This window comes from Theropithecus gelada, chromosome 1 (assembly GCF_003255815.1).
Source record: "Theropithecus gelada isolate Dixy chromosome 1, Tgel_1.0, whole genome shotgun sequence".
NCBI lineage: Eukaryota > Metazoa > Chordata > Mammalia > Primates > Cercopithecidae > Theropithecus > Theropithecus gelada.
Window position 1 is genome coordinate 27,465,979 of NC_037668.1, and position 17,611 is coordinate 27,483,589.

The window sequence follows — 17,611 nt, forward strand, 5'->3', positions numbered from 1 at the left end:
TTTGGGCTCTTTCTTTAAACTTAATGGGAAGTGCCTTAAATGCCTTAATCTCCTTAAGACACTTCTCCCAGATCAGAATGGACCTAAAGAGTTCTAATATCTGTTAGTGTTTAATTATTTGAACTGAATATGTCAGAAATCTTAGCAATGGAAGTTTAACAATTTAAGTATAGAATGAGCCAGTATAGGAAGATTTCATATAATTTCATGATACAGTATTAAACTTTTTTTTTAATATTCCAGGGTGCTCTGGAACAGGGCTCAAATTCTCAGCTGATGGCTGTTCAATACACAGAAACCACTAGTATCAGGTAAGACAGTGCAGAAGCTCTTGGCCAGGGAATTTAAAATAGCTGGTATTTTAAGAAAGTTGAAATTCACACTTCCCTCTCACCTTAAATTTGTTCTCATCTATGAGTTTTAGTCATATACTCAGATATATATATATATATATATAAAAACATATACTACTGAGCAGTTGGAATAAAGCCAGATAATTTCAAAAGTTCAACTCTCCCAAATCCCTTACATACAAATTTAGTCAGAATGCTGTTCCATCATAATTTTGATGAAAATCTCGAATACCCATAGCTCTCTTGCCCTTGATTTGCATCTGTTTCATGAACTTAGGGGAAAGGAATATTATTTTTTGAGTGCTCTGTGCCAGGTGTCTTCTTGAGTGCTTTACATGCATTTTATCTTTAAATCTATATAAAAACTAAAAATATATTTTATATATAGAAAAACTGGTCAACTCATTTTTTTTTTTTTTGTAATTTTCAGAGTCATAAGACCTAGTGGCAGACTCAGCATTCGGATCCTAGCTGTTTTACTGACAATGCATTTTTCACTACATAATACTACTTAAGATTTTGAAAGATTTCAAAGAGAATGTTGTATCTAGAAGTTTAAATGTCTTCAAAGGGAAAGATAATATGGGAAGCAATATGGTATCATGGTTAAGATGCTAGCTTTATTTGCCCTGTTGGGCAGAGTTCAAATTGTAACTCTGCCTCTTACTTTGTGGGCTCAAACAGATTACATGCAATTGAGGTTTCCTCATCTACAAAATGCTGGCTGCACAGAGATGATATAATGGTTAAATTAGATAATATATTTAGAGCACTTAGCATGGTATGTAAATGACAATGGTAAATGATAATGATGTGATATTATTGACAACAGTATCACTGAAGTGAAAGTTGAGAATCTCAGCTTCCATCTGTAGCTTTACCACACACTTGTAGTTCACTTACATGAATTTAACATTTATTTAGAATATACTGTGTGCCAGTGTTGTAGGCACTGAGAAAAAAATACATATAGATAGACAGTAAAAATGTAAGTCGAAAGCTATTTTATTCATTATACTAATAACTGAGAATTCCTATTAAATGGCAGTGAGCAGCATATCAGCAATCATGAATGGTTAAAATCCTGAGATTGTATTATCCTGCTGAAATTAATAATTCAAATATATTTAAATAGTAACTAATAATTCTCTGCTAAGCAGAATATATCCTTCAATTACAATACATTTATTTTAAAAATATATCAATTTTTAGATGCATGGTTATGATGGCGTGGCATTTCTTCATTAGTTAAAATGTTTTAGTGAATTACAGCCAATTTTCATTTTTTGTGGATTCCGTATTTGCTAATTCACCTACTAAAATCTGCTAAAAGGTATTTGTAACCCCTAATATTAGCAGTGCTTTTGTCATCATTCACAAACATGCGTAGATGCTTCCTGGTGAGGTTGAACAAGGCAGTGTTCTGCCTTCTAGTTTCAGCTATATAAACAAGGTCCTTTTCACAGTCCACATTTTTCATATTTTTGTGCTTTTTGTTGGTAATTTTGTTGTTTGAAATGGCCTGAGGCATATTGCTGAATTGCTGTGTAGTGTTGCTAAGCCCAAATGGGCTGTGGTGTGCTGTGTGGAGAAAGTACATGTGTTAGATAAGTTTCATTCAGGCATGATTTATAGTGCTGTTGGCTGTGAGTTCAAGTTAGTGAATGAATATGTTAAAGAAGGTGTCTTTAAACAGAAACACATAAATAAGGTTATATATTGATCACTTGACAGAAATATTGTAACCAGAGGCTTGCAGGAACCGAACCCTGTATTTCCCCTAGGAGAATGGTTTAGGATTCACTAATTCATTGATGGCAGTGACTTTTTAGAACATAACTATCACAAAATGCAAGAAGCGACTATATATTCAAAATATTGTAATCAGAAATGGCCTAGTGAACAAATGGAGTTATTTCAAAGGAAGTTCTTATAACTCATTTATTACTTCCATTTAGGTCAGTCTTTTTCTCCTCTTAAGTTAATAATATTTGATTGATACATACAAGTTTTCTCTTTGAGGAAAAACGAAGCATTACAGGATCCCTTTAACTCTTCCAGATATTGGTCCTAAACACTAGAAGATCTTGAACACATTAAGAACTCTGTTAGAATCATTTGACTGTATCTTTTGGGGCATGATGTGGTTTGAGGTATTATCATTTTAGTTTTTAATTTTAGTAAGGCACACATATGGTACTTTTAATATCAATGACTAGCAATTGTTGAGTGAATCCTATGGGACAGGATCCATGCTTGGCACTTTACATATATAATATCTCCAATAACAGTCCTGCAAGGTTTGTGTGGTTATCCTCTTTTTATTGATGAGGAAACAGTTTGCTCATGGAGGGTGATTTCCCCAAGAGTGCCCACTTGAGAAGTGAAGCAGAAATTCTAAACCAAGTCTGTTTTCAAATTCTCAGCTTTTTCCACCTTTCACACAGCCTCGTAGGCAAGCACATCTTCATATATTCGACAGAGTGACGAAAAATGACTTTTCCTCAGATTTAATTTGTATTACTAAAAAAATTAAAAATCCTTCAAACCTATGTAGAAATCTCTCTATTTTCTGATACTTTCATTATTTTTACATGCTTTGCAATGTGTTTGACCATCTAGTACATTTTAGAGCCTTGATTCAGAAATCAGAATTTTAGCATTAGTGAATGGGTTCTTATAAAATATCCTGGTCCTTGGGCTTTACAAAATGTTGTTATAAAAATTACTGCCAAAGTGCAACTAATATTTTGGTTGAGAGAGATTCTTAGAATTCAGACACAGCCTTAGAATGGGAAGTATTTTGGGAAGACATGAAACTTTTTATTTTAGTAATACTTTATATTTTTCTTACTTTAGCAGGAACTCAGGGAGTGAGCTACAAGTGTATTATGCTTCACCCAGAAGTTATCAAGACTTTTTTGAAGCCATCCGCAGAAGGGGAGACACATTTTATGTTGTGTCATTTCGAAGGGTAAGTTCATCTTGAAAGAATTGAGTGCTTGCCGTACATAAGACATTGGGCTGAATATTGTGGAAAATACAAAGATGTGAGAAATAGGAAGCAATATAAAATAAATTATGTGAGTGGAACAGTCTAGGTACTGTAATACATGCTTTACTTTGAGCTGTTGAGTATTATAAAGATGAACGTGGAATTGGTGTCAGACTATGAGTTTATATTTAGGAAATATAAACTACTTGTTGATTTTTACTGTTTGTACTCCTGATAGCCATACTGTTTATAATGAAAGAAAAAGTAAAAACATAAAAATATTCTATTTAGGCTTTTCCTATTTAGGCTTTTAAACCAATTCCCATTTGATTATTGAGAAATAGACTTCTGAAATGTAGATTTGAGATGGATTATAGGCTGATTATTAATTGTGGAATGTTTGGATCTGTGTTCCTAAGACTCTCTATTCCTCTGTTATCTCTACTTAATTAAACATTTGGTTGGTGAAGAGTGCATTAGATAATCAGTTAGCTTATGTAAAAGTAAATGTTTATACTAGCACTTTTGAATGTTATGAATATTAGGCTAAATGAAAAAAATGCATAGCTATTTATATTTCATCTACTTTTTCTATAAAATGAAAATAATTTCTTCATAGAGTTGCCATGTGAATATCTCTGTTAGAGTGCTGTATGTTAACCCAGGAGCCCATGAATGAATTAGAATTCCTCAGTGGTGGTTTCTATCCCAAGCTGTTTTTTCTTTCTCTCTTTTTTTAAACAAAAGAAGGGATCTCACTATGTTGCCCAGGCTGGACTCAAACCCCTGGGCTCAAGTGATACTGAGTAGCTGACTTTTTTTTTTTTTTTTTAAGAATACACTGGGTGTGGTTAGAAGTAAGTACAGTTGACCCTTGAACAACACAAGTTTGAATGAAGCAGGTCTATTTATATGTGGATTTTCCTCAACCTTAGCAGGATGCCAAACTCACTTATATGCAGGGCCAACTTTTCACACATGTAGATTCCACAGGGCTAACTGTGGGACTTGAGTGTGTGCAGATTTGGGGATACACAGGCGGCTCTGTAACCAGTCCTACATAAACAGAGGGACGAGTGTCTATACTAACAGTAGAATGAGCAAATTCATTCTCTGATTATTACCACTTACTATCATTGAAATTCTCAGTTAACTAGTTAATTCTTTTCCTAAGGTATAAATATCTAGCAGCTCAGGTTTTTAGGACCAGAGAACTTTGATACTTGAAAACTAGGGAGATCAAACATCTTTTTTTTGTTTTTTTTTTTTTGTTGTTGTTGTTGTTGAGACGGAGTCTCGCTCTGTCGCCCGGGCTGGAGTGCAGTGGCCCGATCTCAGCTCACTGCAAGCTCCGCCTCCCGGGTTTACGCCATTCTCCTGCCTCAGCCTCCCATGTAGCTGGGACTACAGGCGCCACCTCGCCTGGCTAATTTTTTGTATTTTTAGTAGAGACGGGGTTTCACCGTGTTAGCCAGGATGGTCTCGATCTCCTGACCTCGTGATCCTCCCGTCTCGGCCTCCCAAAGTGCTAGGATTACAGGCTTGAGCCACCGCGCCCGGCCGGAGATCAAACATCTTATATATTTTCAGTTATTAATCAAAAATGCTAAGAGATTTGGAACACTTTAGCCATAGCGTCTCATGATCACTGCCTTTTCACAAAATTCCCTGTGTTCACCTTACTCTCTCAGATGTAACTGGTATATTTCTATACAGCACAAGCCTCAAAGTTTCTTTTCAGCAGCAAGGGGGCAGCTAAGAACAGTGTTTCCCTCAAGGCTCCAACTATACTGGTCTATGAAAACAAAGTATTTCCTTTACTATTGACATAATTATGTTCAAAGTAGGAGAAAAAAAGTAAACTTTTAAGAATAAGATTCAGCACTGTGAAGAAGAAACCTGCTGGGTGTTAAAATGATTGTGTTGAAGTGTATTTTATGGAAGTTACTGTAGAAGAATATTTTTCATACTCAATAGACAGTTTTTCTGAGGTTCAGGGTAACTACTGTATTATTTGATCAAAACAGTATAACAGATATTAGAAGTGACACTTGTCAAGCCATGGATTGATGTCATGGTTAGTGCAGTTTTTCTAAGGGAAGAAAACAAGTATTTTTTATAGAGAAAACAATCCTAGCTTTTTTTTTTTTTTCTTTTGAGATGGAGTCTCTCTCTGTTGCCCAGGCTGGAGTGCAGTGGCGCCATCTTGGCTCACTACAACCTCCACCTCCCAGGTTCAAGCAATTCTCTTGCCTCAGCCTCCTGAGTAGCTGAGACTATAGCCGCATGCCACCACACCTGGCTAATTTTTGTATTTTTAGTAGAGACGGGATTTCACCATGTTGGCCAGGATGGTCTTGATCTTCTGACCTCATGATCCACCCGCCTCGGCCTCCCAGAGTGTTGGGATTACAGGTGTGAGCCACCGTGCCCAACCAATCCTAGCTTTAAAGGGACTGTATTTTTATAAAAGACAATGAATGGTGGTTTAAAAAATATATATGCATTGCATTTTTTTGCATTTGTAAAAAGTGATTTCTCATTAGTTTGCTATAAAAGTACTGTTAGAAAATTATTGAATTCCACTCCCCCGGCAACCCCTTGATGTTCAGGAAGACTGTTAGGACTGTTTCTCACACAAATACTATTAGGAGTATGTCTAACATTCTGTTTGGATTTTTCATTTTCAAATTACTGATTTATCACATTTTGGTGTTTTCTATCAAGGGAGAGTAAAGATAAACCTGAACTGAATTAGATAATAGTAGTTAGACAACATCCTTTTCTATTTTTTCTTGTTTTGGTTCAGTAGTAGGGAAAAGGAAGTTAATTTTATGTTGATGACTGTAAACTATGTTATGGGACAGGAATTTAGTTCTTAAATGCCTGGATTGTTCTTTTTGCTCTTGCTGAAATGAAAATGAAATAATAAATTACCTCATACTTGGTCTTCTCTTTCATCTTTCAATATAAAATATTCTAACAGTTTCATTAAAAAGGTGAGTGGCATCATTTCTTGTGCAGAAGGATGTAGACTTTTTCTCCCACTTAGGTTCTTAATTTTATTGGCAGAAATTACTGTAGTTGATACTACATTGGAAATTCAGAAGAAGATTCCAGAGCCCCAGGTTTCGGCTTAGCATGAACCACACATTTATAATGAAGCCAATAAGCAAGCCATGTTATTTTATTTTATGAATGGACATGTATTTAACAAAATACTTTAATATCTATAAATGTAGAAGTAGCCATTGACTGTTTAGTACTGTTATTTAAGCCACTCTCTCCCAAATTGACACTCCCTCACACCCTGCATTCCTGTACCTTTTAATCTCTTTACAGCTGAGCTGTTGAAATTATTTTCTCTAAAGCAGACACACTCTTGGGTAACTACTGAGTTCCTGTTATAGCTCAGCAAGAAAAAATGCTTATGATCCCAGTAGTTCAGACAAAGGCCCAAACTGCTTCTGTTCTTTTGACTTTCTTTAAAGAGTTTTTTACCACCAACATAGTAACCTATTCTGGTTTCTTTGCTTAGTTCTAGTTATTTGTAGCTTATTTTCCTGTAAATACTTTGCCTTTTCCTCCTCTCTTTGATTTGTTTGTTTTAGTGTGATTTGGAGAGGGAGGTTGAGGAATAACTTTTTCTCAAACTTCCAAGTCACTTTGAGTGTAGAATAACTGATACATTAATAAGAAAAAATCCAATTAAGTTTAATGCTCTTTTTGTTTGTTTTTTTTTTTTGTTTTTTTGTTTTTTTGTTTTTTTTAAAGAGACAAGGTCTCTATTGCCCAGGATGGAGTACAGTGGTACAATCATAGTTCACTTCAGTCTCCAATTCCTGAGCTCAAACAGTTCTCCTGCGTCAGCCTCCAGAGTATCTGGGACTACAGGAGAGCGCCACCACACCCAGCTAATTTTTATTTATTTTTTGTAGAGATGGGGTCTCACTTTGTTGCCCAGGCTGGTCTTGAACTCCTGGGCTCAATAATGCTTTTTTTAAAAATGCTTTTGTATGATAGACTATTTAGGGAGGAAGGGAGGAGGTTGATTAAATAATATAACAAAATGAATTCAAGAGCTAAGACAGAAACAAATACTCAGGAAAGCTCAAGTAAAGTTAATAAGAAGATGATTTTAAAAGGGCAGAAAGGAAACATTGAGAAGAAAGGTGGGGAAATGATATTAATTTATTATTTCAATACACATTTAAATACCATCCTTACATGTTGCTGTCTCATCCACTAATATATAGGGAAAGCATTTCTTCCTGGGGCAGTTTTTCCTTAAAAACAGGTTCTCTTTGAATCAGATGACTATGAATGTCATTTTGCCATATTATCTCTACTTGTTTAATATTTTTTCTTTTACAAATGAGATGGATGCCTACTTTGGGAACATTTTTTATTTCTATTACATTTTCTGTTTTCAGTACCTGTCTCAAATTGTAAGTAAACACGTAAAGTGTCTTTTCATCAGTTTCAAATACATACATAATATTACAGAAGAACCTGAGCTGCAGCCATATGACTGCCTGAGAGGTGTCTCTTTCTCTTCTCTTTCCAGGTATTTTATATATTCTAGCAATAGTACCATATTTGGGTATTTACCCCTTACTGATCCCTTATAAAAATTATTAACACTATCATATATATGGCATGGATTATAAGGGTAACCTTAAGTAATAGGGACTTGTTGTAAGATACGTGAGATTAAAGAAGCACAAGAAACTGGCTCAGAATCCAAATAATCCCTCTGTGCTTGTGCTTCCTAGGGTGGAATATATACTAGTCTTCATGGAGAATTGGAATAGGTTTATTGTCATTTCTGATTTGACAGCAGCTCCAGTGATTCCACGTTAGTCTTTTTTACACATTACTGATTCATACTCCTCAAACACAAAGATCTGATTGGGTAGTTCTGTTCTCTTATGCAGAGAATTACTATGGCAGCTTTGGCTTATGATCCATAGTTATTCATTTGTGACAAGTGAAATGGGGTTGGCTTCATTAAATGTATTCTCTTGCTTTGTAAGCCAACAGCTTTATGCAGAAGGAAGAATGTGGGGCTGCTCTTCTGAGGAAATGATTGTGGCAGGTGCTGGGAGCTTCATACACTATTATACCACAAACCTGTTTTTTTTATTATTGTTATTTTCCCCCCATTTTTAGTAAGTGTGCATTAAATTCTTTCTTGTATTGCTTCCTAATTGTTTGATCTAAAAGGCCCATTTTCTCATCTATATGATAAGCCTTTTGCAGGCAGGAAATATCGTATGCTTCTGTGACCACCCCCGACACTCAGTGATGCCTACCACTGAGTGCTTACTGAGCAGAATGCTTTTAGACGTGATCCATTGAGAGAAGTCACAGTGATGGAAGTTTGTTGTTTTTCATAATCATTTAAAAGGTATTTTTTTTACATTGTTTTGCTTAAATAAATTGGAATCTATTTTACTGATCTGAGAAGTAATATAAGCTGTGCTGAACTCCAGTAGAAAGTTTAGTTAGAGATGATCTCTGTTTTGTCCATTTATAGTTTGCACTAGCCAGATATGATCAGCTTATTATTGTCTCTGAATCTAAGCTGTAAAGCTAAATAACTCACCTGGGTGTAGCTTTCTATGTCAGTAAGTAGAACTTTGAGGTACTTGCATCTTTATTTAAAATTATTTGTTGGGAGCAATTTGGAGTAGATTTTTGTTAGACCTAACTGATTTCTTTTTTTGGAGAAGGGATGGATTCTACTATTTGTACAGAGTCAAGCAGTAGGAGCCAGAAACTTGAAACTTTGGAAACATTGTAGGAAATACTGTAATTATTGCAAAAAAAAGGTTGACTGGTGATGTTATTTGTTCAAAATGTTTGCCAGAGGTTTAGTCCCACGGATGGGCGTAAAAACGAATTTCAAAAATAGCAATGATATTTTATACCTTCGTTCCCAGATTAATACCTAAAACATGAAGAATGGCATATTTTCTTAATGCCTGTTATTTCTTAGAAATTTATGTTTAGTTTATATGCATATATAAAAATTCTATGTACAATTATATGTGTATATATAAAATCTTCAGAGGCAGGAGGAATTTCTTTAGTATCAAAGGAAATTAGTTTATAAAGTCTACTTCAAAAGGGTACAGCTCCTTCTTTTGTTCCTAAGACCTCAAAACTTGAGCGTACACATGGATCTTGGAGTTTGGCCATTTTCTTATCTCCACTTTCATGGCCTTTCAGCCAAATTCTAGCTGGAAAACAGTGTGAATAGATGAGTTTGGAAAGATACTTGCATTTTAGAAAAGGGTCTTATCTCAGAAGAGAGATGTTTTAAAAAATCTTTTAGAAGGCTTTTTAAAATTAATTTTTAACTTTAAAATATATTCTCATTCAGGTCTAAAACACATTATACAAAAATAGAGCAGAGTTGACTGAGTACCCTAGGTTAATAAACTTAACCTAGATTTATTTAATCATTATACCAATAATGTTCTTTTTATATGTCCATTTTCTGTTTCACTTTATTATATACAAATATTAACACTTTAATGTAAACTACCTTTGTAGTTTACAAACCTCTTTCACATGCATAATCTTAGAAATTCCTTACATATAATCACATAAGTATTCTTAGTCCAATTTTATGGCTGAAAAAGCTGAAGCAAAGAGAGGTTAAGTAGCTTATCTAAGGATACAAAAATGGTAAGCATTAGAACTAGGGCAATAATTAATGGATTCTAATTTAACACAGTGATTTTTTTTTTCTTTACATTGTGGTACTTTTTTCTTTATATCTGGTACTTCTAGATATATTACAGCGTATGTAAATAACAAATTAATCTAACTCTCCAAAAGCAAGAAATTTCATTGACAAATCTGCTGGACAGTTTTGGCAGATTCATTACACAACTTCAAAAAGTTTTTGTTTGTTCATTACCTGATTATAGATTAAGTACTTTATTAGATTATGCTTTCATAATGCTGGAGAATAATATAATGGTTTGAAATATTATAATATAGCTTCAGATTTCAAGTCAGGAAATAGAATAAATAGGCCTTGAAAGTTTTTGGTTTCTTTTTAAAACAGTATCTGAAATTTCCAACATGGTGGAAAAGAAATGTCTTTGCTTTGTCTTAAAAAGGAAGTAGTTTAGCAAAAATAGAAGCTGTTTTAATTATTGATATTCTAGAGCTTCTCATTGAAAAGAGTGGGATTTTTGTGTGTGTAAATACATTTTATTATGTTTTCTGTACGTGGCATGCTAGGTCTTTGAGAACAGAAGCATTTGATCTCAAACTCCTTGTTAAATGTGAATTACTGTTGTGTGGTTTTAGAGAATTTAACTATTTGTTCTTTGTCTCTATAACATTGCTAGCTAACATAAAAAATTTTTTTTTCTTACACTTTTCAAACACAAAGTCTAAAGTAACTTGCTTTATGTTTGAGAAATGATTGTTCAATAGTCTGTAACTAGACTTGTATATAGCCACAAACAGAGAACTTGTGACTCAAGAATAATATGAAGTCTTCAAAATTCTCAGAATGGTGGGCAGATCCATCCGAGTCTTGGTAACTTTTCAACTGTTCTTATTTGCTTGCGCTATTTGGTAGTCTTATTATTGTAAAATGTGTTTTTCATATGCATTTGTTTAATCTCCCCCTTTTAGGTTGTATGCTTTCTCTGGGCAGGGATAAAGTCTATTCATTCTGTTTTGTCTTTTACAAGATGTATTGCAATGCATTGCAGGCTGTGCAGAGTAAGTCCTAAATAAATGTTGACTACTCAGACCACTAACTGTATATTTGTGCCGTTTACCCTTATTTTTTATGTCCTACTCTTCAAAAGATTACTAGAGGTGGGGTTTGCAGAAACAAAGGAGGACATTTTTCTCAATGAATGTTTAAAATTACTTCAGTGACTTGGATAGCAATGAAAATTTTAAGAATATATAGTCAGCTTTGGTGTGGGTGGACTTTTAGCTTTGGAATAGAATAATTCCTGAAAGACTTCTAAAGTTACATTGAAAAAAGGGTGGGAGGTGGGAGAGGAGCAGAAAAAATAACTATTGAGTAACTAGGCTTACTATCTGGGTGACAAAATAATCTGTACAACAAACCCCTGTGACATGAGTTTACCTATAAAACAAACCTGCACATGTTTGTTTGAACTTAAAATAAAAGTTAAAAAAAGGAAAAAAAAAAGGTAGGATTTAATGATTGATAGCTTAAAGTTCTCATCAAATTTTTTGTGATGAGGGAAGAAAATATTTCCCCAAAGCAGAACTGCTTTCCCAGGAAGAACATTTCTTCACATCATGAATATGTGAGGAAAAAAAATACATTTTAAACAACTCATAGGTACAGACCCTAGGGACCTGCATTCTAGCCCCAATTTTGCCACTCAGTGACATCTGCTATGTGACTTTAGAGAAATCACTTAGTACCTCTCATCTTCAGTTTCCTTATATGTTAAGTGATAAAGTTAGTGTAGATTTACTTTTTTCTTTCTGGCTTCAGAAATCTATAGTTTTCTTCTGTGTGTTTGTGTATGTGCACACTTTCCTATTAGAAAGCTGTAGTATTGCTTTAAACTCTTTGAAGTTACTAAGTGATTCAATCTAGTGGAGTCAGTATATTTTAACAGTTTTGAAAAACAACCATAACAAAAACAACAAAATGTGAAGTTACAAGGTGGGGCTATAAATTAGTTTGTTTTTGAATAGCTGGCAGTTTTGTAATTTATTTAATAACACTTACACAGTACACAATACGACAACCTTTAATGTTTATAATATTCCTGAGATAGGTGCAGTTATCATCATTTTACAGTTGAAGAACCTGAGGCAATTGTGTCCATTGTGAACTCCAATAAGAAAGATTTAAAAAAAGGAAGAAAAAGTCAGCTGTAGAAATGAAAAAACAAATTTATCCATTGTGACATAGTTTAGAAATGGTAGAGTCAGAATTTAACCAAGAAAGTCTGGCTCCAGAGTCTATGTTCTTGATCATTTCCCTCTATTGCCTATTTAAGATATCCAAATATCATATCTTTGAAGGTAGTCAACTTGGAGTTTAATTCCATTGATCTCTCTTTTCAAAACATATTTTGAGTTGTTTCAGGATCATTTTCCAGAGACCAAGATAAAGCCCTGTGGAAAACCAAGCCACAGGTTACTCAAAGTAATAGTGTGGGAGGAACAAGAGCCAGCAGGGAAACACAGAGGAAATTATTAGAAATATAGGATAATTGGAAGAGTACAGATGAAGGAAAATAAATCAACTTGTTTATGTTATTTTAAAACATGGAAGTCAAGGAAGAAGAGTTCAGAAAAGGAGGCTGTCAGTGGTATCAGATGTTATAGAGCTCCCTGAGAATGAGAAATGAAAGAAACTCATTTGTCTTGTGTAAACATAAAAATCATTGGTAACTTGAGATTACGTTTATTGTAGAGTAATCAGAACAGAATCCAGAGTAGAGATAGAAGAGAATGGGAAAGAAAAACAATGGTTTGGTAAATTTGACACTGGAAGGAGGTGGAGATATCCTAGATATAGATAAGGAGAAGAGAACTAAGAGTGTGTGTGTATGTGTTTGTGTTAAGGACAGGAGAGATATAAAGATAGGATATAAGGTAAATAGGGACTATTGTAGTTAGTTTATATACATATAAGAATAGAGTTTATGTTTTATGCTTGACAGATGTTCTAAAGGAAAATAAACAAGTCATTGTTTGTTCCTCCTCTGTATTGTTTTCTGTTTAAAGTAAAAGCCTGGAGAAAGTTGAGCAGTTTTTGTTTATTTGCAGTAGGACTACAGAAAAGAAATAAAAGAGTGTATGGAATTTAAACCAGATTTTTGAAGAATAAAATCATATTTAAAGTACTCCTTGAGATATCAAAAGTCTTTTAAATCTTAAATACGAAGCTGGTTTTTAATAATGGTAAAGAGTTTTCAAAATGTTAAAGTTGATAGGACTGTTTCTCATTTAACTTATATGTAAATGGTTTTATAATTTTTTCTCGTATTAAATTAGAAAACTAGCAAAGTAGCCTACATAAAATTTGGTATAACCTTTCTGATGATGTCATAAAACTTAATTATGGAGGAAGCAATTATTATAATTAGGAAAAATTGATGACTTATGATCTAACTCAGGACCAAGGTCTGAAACACTCATGTCATTTCCTCCCCTCTCCTATATACAGTGATTTGTTCATTTTGGACTCTTAATATTTTAACTTTTGACACCAATCTAAACACTGACAGTGTTTTCCTGAAAAATCTTAAGACTGATAATTGTGTGATATTTATTTCAACACATTGCTGCTAATCTTCTATAAAGATCTTATTATGGGTAGGCTTTCAGGAGACATCCAATTCATAATATGGGCATCACACTGGAAGCCTGCAAGATGGATGATTGGCTGAGAATAGGAGTATAGTATCTAACTAAATAATAATTATATGATTGTTTAATGTCTGTTTCCCCTGCCAGGCTATAAGTACCCTGAGGGCAAGAACCCTGTGTGTCTTAGTCATGACTCTGTTCCCAGTACATGGCATATCAGGCATGTAGCAGGTATTCAATAAATATTGAATGAATAAATGAACAAATTAATTAGATACCAAATCCATCAGTTTGATACTATATTTTCAATTAGTTTATATAGTCACTGTAATGTGATAAAGAAATCGTGATAGTCCAGTTTACTATCAGGACCATCTGTGTCTCATGTTTAAGTCTAGAAATCAGTCTTTGAAAATGAGTGAATTCAAATGCATTTTTAAAAGTCTAAGTGCCATTTTGCATGAGGGAAATTATATACCCAGTAAGAATTTCTCTGTGTTTCAAAGTTGAAATACTGATCTTGGTAATACATGGACAGAAAGGATTATTTTTCAGTTAGGGTGCTAAACAGATTGTGCTATCATTTTAACCTCTGGAATGAATAAGCCCCAGACTGAATAAGCTCCTTATGTATAACATGCCTGTCTATAATGTGTCTGTGATGTCCTAGAAGGATGAGACTGTCCCCTGCAGAGTGCTTATTTCATGTATGGAGTGAATTTAAGATAAGCTTGTCAAATTGCTAAATCTGACATAAACTATCTTTTGAATAATTTATTTGGAGTCGTCTCTGTCTGATTATAATTTGCCTTAAAATAAATCTTGAAAAATTAAACTAAAATATATCATACAGAATAAACAGTTTACATGTAATAGTTAACAGTTACATGTAAACTGTTACTCAGTTTACATTTTACAGCTATTTCTTTTCTGATTCCATTTTTTATTGAATAGAAGTTCAATAACTTTTATTCTGTTACAAATGAGTCTGTCTTGGAGAGGGTCAGTGTCACGTACTTACTTTGAAGTTCCTTAAAGAGGTTAGTTGAATTCTGCCCCCAAAATGTGCTTTGAATTAACAGCTTTTGAATATCTATTCTAGTAGAGGCATGAGCAATGTGAACTAGAGAGAATGATATACAGTAAACATAATAATTTTTCTTTGACTTTGGAATGAGGATAATCTAAGCCACAGCCATGTAGGCAGACATTTTCTGATGTATGTAGGTATGTTTGCTTATCCGTCTATCTATCCATTCCCTTGTTTTCTATATATTTGACCCTAACCTTTCAGGCTTCTATTTTGCCATCAGGTGCAAAACCAAACTGAGCGATAAGAGAGTGGAGATCCTTAAATCAGTGGTTCTCACACTTTTTGGTTTCCAAATTCCTTTATGTTTTCAAAGAAAATGAGAAGAGTAGCTTTTTTTTTTTTTTTTTTTTTTTTGAGATGGAGTCTTGCTCTGTCGCCCAGGCTGGAGTGCAGTGGCCGGATCTCAGCTTACTGCAAGCTCCGCCTGCCGGGTTCACGCCATTCTCCTGCCTCAGCCTCCCGAGTAGCTGGGACTACAGGAGCCTGTCACCTCGCCCGGCTAGTTTTTTGTATTTTTTAGTAGAGATGGGGTTTCACCGTGTTAGCCAGGATGGTCTCGATCTCCTGACCTTGTGATCTACCCGTCTCGGCCTCCCAAAGTGCTGGGATTACAGGCTTGAGCCACCGCGCCCGGCCCTTTTTTTTTTTTTTTTAACATTAAGAAAAACCTCTTTAATGATTGGCTTAGTAGAAACCAGCTAGATTCTTATATCTGTTCTTTTTGGTCAAAATATATGAAGAAAATCCAGCCTCACACAGAGATATAGTTGGAAAGGAAGGACTGTTTTAAAAGCCTTTCAGATAATTGTGGGTATTCTTTGATGCTACACCAAAATGCAACAAGAGGTAGTTTCTTAAAGGTTAGTTGCAACATGGAAGCCAAATCTATGAACTTTTAGTAATCTGAAATTAAAATCCATTGGTTGATCTTGCACTTTGAATGAATCTTTTACCTATGCAAGGTTTTGTTACATTATACATTGGTCATTTGAAGATACTGGTTCACTGAGTTATGCAGGTCTTCCAAATGTTGACACATTTTATTATATATTAAAATGTCACATTCTTTAATACTATCACAAATCTTATCAGAAAAGTCATTAAGTATTATGAGCAGTTCATGGTGGCAGATACAAGTGTTCCAAAATTCTAGTTTTCACTCAAAGGTTCAAATTTTATCATTGTTAAAAAATATGTCAGTTTTCCTTGAAGTGGTAGATTCACTTAATTTATTTTCAAGACATATCTATCAGATACACAAGGCTAAACAACTATAGTTTATCAGTCAGTCTTTCAAGTAAAAGTGGTGTTCCATGAAGAAAGTAGCTAGTGCAGCTCACAACTCAGTTACACAAGTGATTTTCCTCTAGACAACAATTGTACTTTGATATGCGGCAGAAATGTTTTGTGTGTATTTCCCATTTTGTCATACAGAATATTAAAAGACATCTACTTAAGGGTCAAGATTAACTTGCTTCATCAAAGACTTCCTTCAATGAAATTGACTGTGTATGGTATGTGCATGTATATGACCATAGGGCAGTAATACGATGAACTGTATAATACAGTTTGGTGCTGCTGTCTTAATTCATGCTAGGACACCATCATTGCTTTTGCGTCATTGGTATCAACACAGTTGTTTCAAAATAAATGATGAGATTTAGGAAAGTTATTCAACACCGAATATTTCAGTACTGTTAGTGTTTGTTGCCAAGCATTCCTATAAAAGGTCGTTGTTGTTGATTACTTGGGGCTCATACTGAATAAATATAAGCAAAACATAAAGTCTATAGATTCTTCCACTTGTAAAACAAAAGCACAATTCTGTAGTTGAGATACTAACTCAGCCTTCATGTTTGCAGCTAAGTGTAATTTGATGAATTAACATATGGTTGGAAAGTGCCATGATATCTTATACTGACTTTTCAGCAGACATTGAGCAAGGTTGATTATCCATAATTTTATTAGTCTCTCAGCTATTATATGTACTTTTTCAGTCATTAAGCTATATTAATAACTTACAGTGTAGGATACTTCCATGGTCTTTTCATTTCCAGTATGAAAAGCTGTAACAATTTTTTTTTAGAGGATTCATCACATGTGTGTTTAAAATATCCAGTTCCTTTTTCTTTGTCTACATGATTGGTCTCAGAATGACATCACAACTTAATTGGCACCATTATAGTATTTGAAAGATTTTGTTGCATAAGAGATAAGAAGATAGATTATTCATACCTCTGAAACAAGAGAAAGATGACTTTCAACATATGGTCATTTTTCATTAACAATTTCAACTAGTTTCTTTGCTAGATTCCACCTTTCCATGAGTCATAAAATTCTCAAATATATCAGTTTTGTCTTTTTCTGTATCTTATATGTAGACATTATAGTTGTGGGTTAAGGAGGCAAGTTTTCTTTTTCTTTTTTATTATACTTTAAGTTCTAGGGTACATGTGCACAACGTGCAGGTTTGTTACATATGTATACATGTGCCATGTTGGTGTGCTGCACCCATTAATTCGTCATTTACGTTAGGTATATCTCCTAATGCTATCCCTCCCCGTTCCTCCCACCCCACAACAGGCCTGGGTGTGTGATGTTCCCCTTCCTGTGTCCAAGTGTTCTCATTGTTCAGTTCCCGCCTATAAGTGAGAACACGTGGTGTTTGGTTTTCTGTTCTTGCGATAGTTTGCCGAGAATGATGGTTTCCAGCTTCATCTGTGTCCCTACAAAGGACACGAACTTATCCTTTTTTATGGCTGCATAGTATTCTATGGTGTATATGTGCCACATTTTCTTAATCCAGTCTGTCATTGATGGACATTT

General features: G+C 34.3%; 1 protein-coding gene across 1 annotated transcript in view; it reads left to right on the forward strand.

Moving 5' to 3' along the window:
- Nucleotides 1-17,611, forward strand: part of ATF6 (activating transcription factor 6) — a 210,081-nt gene that overhangs the window by 103,062 nt on the left and 89,408 nt on the right. Inside the window, exons 13-14 of the mRNA XM_025388269.1 lie at nucleotides 244-311; nucleotides 3,213-3,327. Of these exons, the coding sequence (XP_025244054.1) occupies nucleotides 244-311; nucleotides 3,213-3,327 (183 nt within the window). The remainder of the gene's footprint in view (nucleotides 1-243; nucleotides 312-3,212; nucleotides 3,328-17,611) is intronic.